Raw genomic sequence first — 10,944 nt, forward strand, 5'->3', positions numbered from 1 at the left:
TCCACTTTCTAAAATGACTGGAATTAAGCTAAACCTGTTGAAACAGGATCCTAAAAGACAGCTGAGGGCAATATTTAAACCCCCGATCCCTTTCAGTTCAATTCAGTTCAAACATCCTGCCCAGTCGTCAGTGTCTCCTTCACTAGCACAGACACACATACACTCACACACAGGGCCATTCAAAGGAAGCACTATAGTTCCTTTAAGAGGAGTAGAGTGGGCGGTATTCTTACATCCTTATCTAGTGCTCAAAGGTAAATTCATTGTTTAAATCCCTGAGAATAATGTTGCTAAAGTAAAACATGAAACATCTACTCAATTAAGACTAAGCACCTCTTGAGTGAGAAAGAGAAGTCCTCTTTATGTAGATGCATTCGGAGTTTAAGATGGAGTAAATGCTCAAGGTTTGATGTACTTTAAATATGTATTTGTAGCCTGCAGAGCATCCTCACTTTTTGACCTGTTTAATGTGGAACAGCACACTACAGAAAATGTCTGATGGGTTTTCTGGCTTTATGTAATAAGCTGAGACCTGCACTTGTAAAGGCTTTTGAACATCGTTGGCATTCTCCACTAAAACCAATTGGGCACAGCCAGGACAAGCAAACTAATTACCATGTGGCTTGCACCCTATGGCATTAATGAGGGATTGTAACAGACCTAACAACCCATTTTACGAGCGCCCCAGTTAGGTTTATTTGAAAGTTGTGCCAACAGCGCTGAACTAAATATGCGTCCGTCCAAATTACTTTCATTCTTATGTGTTCAAGTGTCACTTTCCCTGTTGAAATGAAATGACTTCTGGTTAAAGGGGGGAGGGGGGGGGGGGGGGTTCATGAGGATGAGAATTGTGTGTGTGATGCAATGAAAAGTAATAGGTCTGCAACCTTTCAAAAACTATATGTAGCCTGGAACTAGCCTGTTATTACTACATTACTTCTGCCACTAGTAATGAATAAAGTTGTGTGTGTGTGTGTGTGTGTGTGTGTTTGAAATGCTCTACCTGAGAGTGAAGATTCACTCTGGACCTTTAAAATAGTAGGTTGACAAAACAATCCTAACTCAAGGTCCTTTTACTAGCTTTCTCTACACTTTGAATCACGTCTCACAACTTCATCAGCAGATGGAGTTTGCACAGTTGTCATAGCGGTGTCATGGCTCAGTGTATGTTAGGTCATGTGATGGCAGCTGAGCCAGGACAACTGTGCAAACTTCACCCCCCTGATGAGATGTGGTTGAAAGCACCTGGAAAAGTTACTAAGTGGACCTTGACTTAAGATTGTTTTGTACTTATATAAATAAATAAAATGTAAAGGTTCACACTGCTTTGAGTCTGCTTTGATTCTGTCCTCACCACATTTTATTTGTCCAAAGGGATAAAAAGTAAGCAAATGAACCAAAGTTACATTTTCCTTGCTTCTCAATATTTGAATACACCTGGACCGAAAATTGAAATCATTAATAAAGCTGCTGTTAAGCGGTAGAACAGCTAGTGAGCCCCAAACTGCTCCTACTGTACTGTGCAGCCTTGGACACATGTCATCCATGATAACAGATGATGTGACGCATTAATAACACATATATGTCTTTTACATATGGCCCCTATTAATCCCTGTTCCTCACACTCTCGGTGCAGTGTGCACAGTTTTTTTTTTCTATGCTGCTGTACCTCAGCAGGTTTACTGTGTGATCATTTGATTAACAAATTCATGCAGGGACATTTACACAAAACTGAAACAACTCAGGTCTTCGAGTTAGATGTCGACACAGGGCCTCTTCTCAAGGCAAGGACCTTAAGTTTGGGTGGTGAAGCAGGATCTACCTTATAATTGCAGTTGACATCTCCAATTAAACTCAAACCAATTTACACACAGTGAATGTGAGGGACATGGAATTGTGGGGACCCAGTGCAAAAAGCAGCCTTGGCCACAAATGTACAGTTTAAGTCTTCTTTGCTATCAGCTACAGCTCTACATCCACTGCGATATTTGCTTGTGCCAATCTGCCACCACTAGGCTTCCCATCGGCCTATCGCTGCTCCTCTACATGCTGACGACGAGACCCGGAAGCCCCGAGCTGCCTGCTTTGTTTTGTTTTGGTAGTAGGAGTTGGATCAGGGGTAGACAGGCAGAGGTCCGCGCGGAAGAGAGCCGCTCACTAAATGGGGAGAGCCATATCGGGGATGGAAGATGACGAACCGATAGCTGACGCCTGTAAAATGCCGAGTTTTATCAGCAGTTTCGAAGAGGGGAGGGTGAAATTGTCCCGCAACCTGCCGACAGAAACTTCCTTCACGGACAGCAAAGTTGAGCGGCCGGTCAGAGATTTGAGCCGTCGTGTCACCAGATCAAACTCGCGGTTATCCCTGGACGGAGGCGAGAGGGAGTCGGAGGACAGGAGCAGCGAGGAGGAGAAGGATGCGAAGGGCAACAACAACAACAACTGCAACGGCGGAGGAGGAGGAGGAGGAGAGAGGAGGAGGGCGAGCGCTGTCGAGATTTTGAGGAGGAATTTCGGGGTTTCAAAATCTCCCTCTCTCCGTCTAAACACAAACAGTCGGATGCAGTGCGGCGTCGAGCATGAACACCACGAGGAAAACGTTAATAACGACGTTACAAGCGGTTATGGAAGTGAATGTGGCGGCTGTAACAAGTCGGGCCGTGACACGGGCGAATCGGGCACTGAAAACGAGCCAACCTTGAGCGACTTGGCGACTTCGGACGTTCAAGGAGTTGAATTTGTGACAGGTCACAAAGGTGACATTGACAGAAACACTTTAGACGAGTCTTTTAGTACCAAACAACACGTCTACTGCACTGTTTATTGCATCGCCAACGACAGCCATCGAAAAGACGTTGAAATCACAGACGATGAAACGGTCACATCTGACGCACCAGAAATGGACGTGGAGACAGGACAGGAAGCGGGTTCGAGTCCCGAACCGGCACTGTACACGTTGGACGACCTGGTGGATCCTTTCGGGGATATGGCCCACCGAGTGTCCATGGAGCAGGGCGGTGCAGAGACTACGCTGCAGAGTTGCCGGGTGTGCCTGGAAGGGAAATCCATCGCACCCCTGCCCTGCTGCAGGAAGGCCGTGTGTGATGAGTGTCTGAAACTCTACGTCAGCTCCCTGGTTGGTAGGAGGGAGGGTGAACAAAAGGGTGGTGGTGGGGGGTGGTATAGTGCAGCAAGGTGTCACAGGGCTGAGGTTGAACCTGTCCCAGAACCAGGCATTGCTGGGTCAGTCAGCAGCTGGTCCAAATGTCCTTGAGCAGCAACACACACACAGTCACACTTTTTTATGCGTTATGTTTGGCATCTTATCTACCCAAAGGCAGGGGCATGGGTAGAAATTCTGGGAACCATTGATATATTGGCCCTGGGCCCTTATCAGGAGCTGTTATTGAACAATCTGACCTCAAGTGGTTTGATTAAGGGTCTAAATGGGTTCCAATAAGGACAAAGTTCATGCAATTATTATTAAAATGTGTCTCCTTAATGTCTCCTCATCTTGTGATAACAACTGTTTTTTTCTGTGAATCTGGGTCACTGACACATTCGGCACTAAAATTGGGGGCAAGAATGGTTTTCTCAATAGCTTACTTTGTGCGCTGTTGGGTTCATTCAGCAGAATTTTGAACTTCTCTCAGGCTCACCTATTCAAGGAAGATTTCACCCTCAGATACACCACGTGTATTCTGTTGTGCTTTAGGAGTCCTGTTACTATCCAACAAAGCACAAGTGTGTCCTTTAATTTGGCTCGTCTTCTATATTGTGTCCTTCACTTCACTTTTGTTCATGCCAGAAAATAATACAGTTTTTAAGTCAGCCAAAACAGGTCACAATAGGGACACATCATATATTGTAGCTACAGTGCATTCTGGGAGATTTTCCCCTGCATGGTTTTTGAAAGTTGGTGCAAAATAAAAAGTTTAGTGAGAGCTCCTGTTCATTGATTCTGGTGATGATTTACACGTATTAATCAAGGAAATGAATAATAGATAGTCAGCAATGAAAGGCAGATTGCAAATTGCTGCTCCCTAACAGAGCTAAAGTGCTTCATGGTGGATTTTTTTTGTCTTTAAGTGCCTTATTCATGAACTGGTGCCAGTCAGCAGTCTTCTGATCATAATCCCAGTTTGAATACATTTGTATGCTCATATTGTGCGAGTTGGGGAGAAGGTACAATCTTAGGTCCTTGCTACTGTTGTTATAATCTGCTTTAATCTGTTTAGATAAAACAGTTTTTATCAGCCATCCAGACTCCTTTTTATCGGCAGTTATCTTGCTTTGATAACGAGGCATGAATAGTCATACAAACACAGAGACAAGCAGACTCTCTGATAAGTACACCGACAATGAGATAAGGGTCATGTAAACTATCCTGTGTAGGAGGATTTTTTTCCTGTTAATGTACTGCACATTTATTTTAGTAGACATGCTTGGTGTTAACCCTAAGTAGGTACAGTAAGCATTGTGTCAGAGAGATAGATAGGACCCTTTTAGGCGATTCAGTATCTTGCCCCTGGGCACTTGGGCAGAGTAGATGGATGCAGCAGGAGACTGGATTGCACTGGGTTGGTGCTAACCATGTTGTCGTGCCAGGGACTTAAACCAACCTCCTCAAATCAAGGCAATATTGTTTGGCTTATTATAAGAATTATAAATAGGAATATAGTAGCTGTCAATGTTGCTTGTTTGATGTGACAATCTAGAATTTCTGCCGTAACACATCAGATGTGTTTAGACTCACTGGGAAAATTACCTTCTCCACATCATAGCCGAACCATTTTTGTTCATACCAACTCCCACAGCCCTACCAGGTGATCTCAAGTACTCCGAATATGGCCTTATGAATGGATTATAAACTGGATTTTATTTAACACTATTAATGATATAAAGGTGGATATTATTACAACACATTTTTCATACAACTGAATTGTCAATGTTTACGTTGCTTTGGTCAAGTTTGCATTCTTACTACCACCACTTGGAGTGGCATTGTATCCGTTACTTTTAGCTAACTATTTGAATTGTTTTTTCATGACTTATAGCTAACTATTTATACTATTTACCCATTACTTTAAGCTAACTATTTATACTGTTTATCCATTAGTTTAAGCTAACCATTTCAACTTCTCTACTTTAAAACCTCAACTGAAACGTGTTACAACTGACTCAGGGAGACGGGCAGCTTACTGGTTATATAGTAAAAATCTGCATCACATCAATTTGCAATACTAGTTGGTTTATTTTTATCCCCATCACAAATATGCAGATATATTTTTTTAATCAAATCATAATGTCTATTTTTACCTGAGTTTAGGAGAAGAACACCCTGGGGTAGAAATACTCCTAGTTGGGAATCACTGCTGTAAGGGTTACAACACCTCAATGTACACAAACCTTAAAAATGCCTATATTGTTTATTTGTACTGTACTGCATACTGACACTAAGTAGTACTAGCTTAAGCTATGGTTGAGCTTACAGGCAACTTTTTTTTATTTTTTTTTTACAGTTTTAATCATATTTATTACGTTTTATCTAATGGCAGTGAAAATGCAGAACAAAGTCACCCACATTTTAAACACGCCACACATGGTGACACGTGTATGTGAGAGACAGAGTGCAGCAGTCCCAACCTGTCCAACCAGTCTGGCAGTGGTCATCACCGCGTTAGTGTTGTGGCAACAATACCAACACATCAGCTCTCATGCCTGCAGAGGATACATTTTCATAATCATGTAATAGGCTTTTAGTCTGTGTGTGTGTGTGTGTGTGTGTGTGTGTGTGTGCACGTGCTGTAGGGGATGTTGGGTGTAACACCATCAGAGGCTGATGCTATTCTTTGCTTTCTGTTTGCTGTCATTTCACAATGACAAAATGCCTTATCATGTGTCACTATGGCAGGTCTCACTGGCTTTGATGGACTGAAAGTGTTGGGACAGGAGAGAATGAGACAGAAACTAAATATGAGAGTTAGATGGTTAAAAGGAAACAAGAGAATAAGAGGTGAATGGTGGAACTTATAGTGTCTCTGTAAGCTTCCCGATGACACTAACTGTGTCCTAGATCAGATTAGATGAGATCTGATCACATACACACTTGTGTTGCCTTGGTTTTTATTGAACTCAGGTGTGTACTTCATGATGGAAAATTTGTGTTGTTATGTAACACAGTGTAGTAAGATTATGAAATATTGCACCATAAAGTGAGAGCACCACTTCTGTCCTGTGTGCATATAATAAAATGTCAGGCCCTGAAGGTAGTGAATCGTGTGTGTAAAGGGTCCACAAAGTATAGCTGACTGATGAGCACTTGGCCTGGATTAACTAATGTGTGTGCTTTGATACATATTAACTTCCACTCTCTCCACTGCCTCCTTCCGCCTCCCATTCATCTACCTTTTACTCCCTCTATTCTGTGGTAAATTATTAACCATTTCCCATCAGTGGGGGGGAATATATTCCACATGTAGATTTTGCTCTGATAGTCCATCACAATAAGAAAGAAACCCACCATAGACAGATCCAAAGTGCGCACACTGTGGAGCAGATGACAGCGCATTAGTTATCTTTCCATGCTACTCTTAGTGTAGCACACGGATTTGATGACCAAAGATATGTGTGGTATTAACAAATTGTCTTATTGTAAACCTTTAACATGCTCAGATCCATTTAAAATCAGATTTTCCTCCAGTAATATCCACTCTTTGTCTGTGATGTTTCCTAGGTGCGAGTAGCCAAATCTTACATCAGCTGTCCGATCCCAGAGTGCAGTGGCTACCTGGAGGAGGGCGTGGTGATTTCCCATTTATCCAATGAAGACGTGGCAAAATATCGTTACTTTTTGGAGCTGAGTCAGCTGGACTCGAGCACCAAACCCTGCCCCCAGTGCAGCCAGTTCACCTCTCTGAAGGAGCACAACCCCAACCGCTCCGAGCACAAGTACAAGGTAAGATGCACATGTCTCCAACTGCAAAGAACACCAACAAAACATAAGGAAAGTATAGTAACACTCTGCTGCAATATTCTGTGAAATACATGAGAAAAGTCCACATACAGCTGATGTATGCGTGTGTCTACTGTCTCCTGTCCCTGCTGTAGATCCAGTGTAGCAATTGCCAGTTCGTGTGGTGCTTTAAATGCCACGCGCCGTGGCATAATGGGGTCAAGTGTCGCGACTACAGGAGAGGAGACAAGCTGCTACGAAACTGGGCTAGTGTCATAGAGCACGGACAAAGAAATGCCCAGAAATGTCCGCAGTGCAAGGTGAGACCTGGGGATGGGAGAGGATACAAGCTATTATGATGCTGTGTTTTGCTGTAGACACGGGCGGAGGAATGTGTGTAAGGTGGGTGTGTGTAAATGGAAAGAGGCTTAACTGATGGAGGGTGGAATCATTGTTGATGAATATATCAATGAAGGCTAAGAAGCATGGGAAGCAAGGACAGATGATGGATGGAGAGCGGTAGAGAGTTCGATGGTTGCACGCAGATTTAACGTGCATGTGGAACAGCAGAACCAGAGACGCAGTGAACATATTGAAATAATAATGACGTCTCTGCTGCACGAAAACCAAATCTGGCAGACTCACAGTCATAAAACGAGCCTGGTCTTATCTCACAGTCTCATTACGACCAAGTTAGTCTACATATCTAATTTGACTGTCAGAAGATGACTAAAGCAAGACATAGATTAAGCTAATTACCGGTTTATGGGAACTGTTTGCTCACAGCAGCAAACACTTTCTGTCTGTGTTCATCCCACTGATGCTCCATGTCTCTTGAGTTTCTGCTCTGGAAGCTTGGAGAGAGGATCCTGTTTGACTGTGAAGCCCACAAATTGGTGTCATGCTGTGTTTAGCTGGAAAAGGGGCTGAGAACAGCGGAACTTAATGCCCAGTTTATAGTAGGACTGCTCACTACCACAGCAGCCTAAAAGCAAAGATCCATTAAGTGCACTGCTGTGTGCATATCGCAGTGCACCTCAGTAGACGCTGTACCCAGTGCTTGTAGTTTTAAGTTTGAAAATAAGTGTAAATTCTGCTAGGGTTGCGTTTTACTGCTGCTAAGACCACGAAATTGTACCCATTTCACAAAAAAAACGAGCTGAAACTTGGTCATTATAGTACGAACTTGTGTCTGGAAGGAGAAGATAATGATGCATTTAAATTGGGTTCCAAGTTAAAGGAGTGAAAGAGTGTCTGACTTTTGCGATAATGCATGTAGGTCTTTTAAAAATAGTGATAGTGGTAGAAAACTGACAACTCTCCTCTTTTCATTCCTCCCATCTTGTTTTTACTTCTGTCTGTCTGTAGATCCATATCCAGCGTACAGAGGGTTGTGACCATATGACATGTACGCAGTGCAACACTAACTTCTGCTACCGCTGTGGAGAGCGCTACCGACACCTAAGGTCAGAATCTTTTATTTTTTTTACTTTCCTGTCTCTGACTGCCTATTCCTCCTCTTTCTATGCAATGATCTGATTTCATCTTAAACTTTCTGTTTGTTTCAGGTTTTTTGGGGACCATACATCCAACCTCAGTGTGTTTGGATGCAAGTATCGCTATCTACCTGATAAACCTCATCTGAGACGGCTAATTAGAGGGTCTGTCTGTGGTAAGTTGGTGTGTTTATGTCTGGAAAGAGAATCTTGAATCTGTACCTTCTTTAAACAGTGATGAACCTCAGATGATTGAGGAATTTGTAGCCATACTAGCGCCGGGGCTCTAGGGATGGCAATGTCGGTCGGTCGGTTAGTCCACCATTTTGGTCCAGACTGTATTCACACTTTGAAGCTACTCGCTGTGACAGCTACTGTGTCTTTTGTTATTAGGCATGGCTTTGCCAAATTTGGTAGATTCCATGAGTTAGTTGGCAATACGCTATTGTTGGTAATGAACAGTCTACCTTTCTGGTGTACCCACATTCATCCCATCAACCTGCTTTATTTTTCTTTAATTCTGCTTCAGTAAGTGATTTCCTACGTTGCCCAGAGTGCCCATGACCCAAATAAATCAGTGTTACCATGATGCACTCAGCTGTGGATTATAATTGTAATTAGAAATAGCAGTGGAATCGTTTTGTCTCGTCATGCACTAGATAAAAACCTGAAAATTAGTTGTTGTTGCATTGCCTAATGGGCTGTTGAGGCTACTATTGAGAGCAAACAGCCACGTCTTATCTGTGACAGACATGAATTTACCTCTTGATAGCAACAGCAATGAACACGTCTAACTGTACTTGCAGCGGCCACTGAGGAGAGATTTATAATGAAGTGTGAAAGCCTACATATCGGATTATGTTAGTTATAATTATCCATTCACAGTTATCAAATGCATGCTCCAGCAAGCCTCCAGGAAGTTGAACTCCTCTGGTAGATGGGTTTGACTCTGCTCTCCATGACAGCTACAGCTAGTCATATCAGCAGGGTGCCTGTTGAACTGGGAGCTAATTTGTCCCTTAACAAGAACCATTTAGCCATTACAGCTCTCGTCGCTGTCCTCATGCCATGGACTGTTAGAGGCACAGATTTTGCATGTGATAAGGGACATTTTGCTGTAGATGCTTTCAGTAACACCCACTGCCTAACTGAAGCGCTGGTGGCCGAGCATCTTACATTTTCTGCAGGGGTGCATTAAAATTTAAAACAAAATGTAGCAAAACACAAACACATTAATTTTAAATCCCGTCTATTCCATTATGAATGATTATTGTTCTGCTCCTCCTCCCTCCTCTCTCTTTCCCTGCTTTTCTTTGCAGCCACGAAGGTGCTGATAGCTCCAGTGGTCATTTTGCTGGTCGTGGTGCTTGGAGCTCTCGCCCTGGTGATAGGTAACATAATTATACGCATGAACACACACACACATTAATCAGGGTGAAGCTCCAGAAGAGAGCAGTAAACAGATAACTGCCAAACGGTTTGACTCTATTACAGATATTTTCCTCCACACAGCAAAGCATGTGCACCGTCTATGCAAAAAAACAAAACAATAATGCCACAAACCCGTCTTTTGAATTAGCATGCATGACATTCTCAGTTGCATGAACATAATGTGCACAAGTCCTCAAAAAAGAGAAGTAAATTGTTCTTGTTTTTCGAATGCCAAAGCTGTAGATCCAGATTACCACTCTCTGACTGGCTTTTAATTCCTGAAATTACATTTAGTAATAATATCATCCAACTGCACTCTGTGTGCACTCTGTCAGACAGCATTGTGAACTACTGATGCCTCAGCTAAACTGTAATTAGTGTTAATCTCTTTCCAGTGTCTGTACGTCTGACAGATGATCCGCTGCGGGCTAACACGCCGTGATGGCAGATTCATATTTATTTTCATCGTTATTAGAATCAGTCCTGTGCTTCTGTCTCTCTCCGACTCTCTCCTTTTCAGCTCAATTAATTTCACATAGGCCAAATCTGTTTGCAGTGTGCTATAAGATGGAATAATCAAATCAAATCCATATAGAAGACTCATCAGAGTGTATCATTACCAGACAGTTTAATATTTACATTGTATTATTATTATGTTTTATTGAATAGTTTATTCAAATTCTCATTAGTGTCATTAGAAACAAGGATAGCTTGCTTTAATCTATCTTTCTCCTCTCCACTTTCTACTCACTACCTTTCCTGTCTGCAGGTCTGGTAGTTTTCCCGGTCTACTATGTGTGTAAGAGGAGGAAGAAGCAGCGCACACAGGGCTCCGGACGCTGGATCTGAATCCTGTCCTGCATTTCATCTAGACCGCGCGCACACACACAGCTTGAAAGACAACGCCCACATCTCCTCAGGGATGAACACGCCAGCCTGAGTCATCGCAGAAGTCTGAAATGAACAATTAGCGAAGTAATAAACCAATAGAGTGAAGCCTGGATAATCACACGTCATCACGTCGAGGATATTTGTGTCTCGTGGGACGACTGCGTCTAAAGG

At 42.8% G+C, this 10,944-nt stretch overlaps 1 protein-coding gene across 1 annotated transcript; it reads left to right on the top strand.

The window, feature by feature from the left end:
• Window positions 1–2,161: 2,161 nt before the first annotated feature.
• Window positions 2,162–10,731, top strand: rnf217 (ring finger protein 217). Its single transcript, XM_070926267.1, has 7 exons — window positions 2,162–3,136; window positions 6,737–6,958; window positions 7,111–7,275; window positions 8,324–8,421; window positions 8,524–8,627; window positions 9,771–9,842; window positions 10,652–10,731. Exons 1-7 carry the CDS (start codon window positions 2,162–2,164, stop codon window positions 10,729–10,731), a joined length of 1,716 nt encoding a protein of 571 aa, XP_070782368.1.
• The last annotated feature ends 213 nt before the right edge of the window (window positions 10,732–10,944 follow it).

The sequence above is a fragment of the Enoplosus armatus genome, chromosome 19, assembly GCF_043641665.1.
Source record: "Enoplosus armatus isolate fEnoArm2 chromosome 19, fEnoArm2.hap1, whole genome shotgun sequence".
Taxonomy (NCBI): domain Eukaryota; kingdom Metazoa; phylum Chordata; class Actinopteri; order Centrarchiformes; family Enoplosidae; genus Enoplosus; species Enoplosus armatus.

Coding starts and splice junctions, on each gene's coding strand:
- rnf217 (XM_070926267.1), top strand. CDS start 2,162: ATGGGGAGAGCCATATCGGGGATGGAAGATGACGAACCGATAGCTGAC. Junction 7,276..8,323: donor AGAAATGTCCGCAGTGCAAG/GTGAGACCTGGG, acceptor GTCTGTCTGTAG/ATCCATATCCAGCGTACAGA. Junction 8,422..8,523: donor GAGCGCTACCGACACCTAAG/GTCAGAATCTTT, acceptor TGTTTGTTTCAG/GTTTTTTGGGGACCATACAT.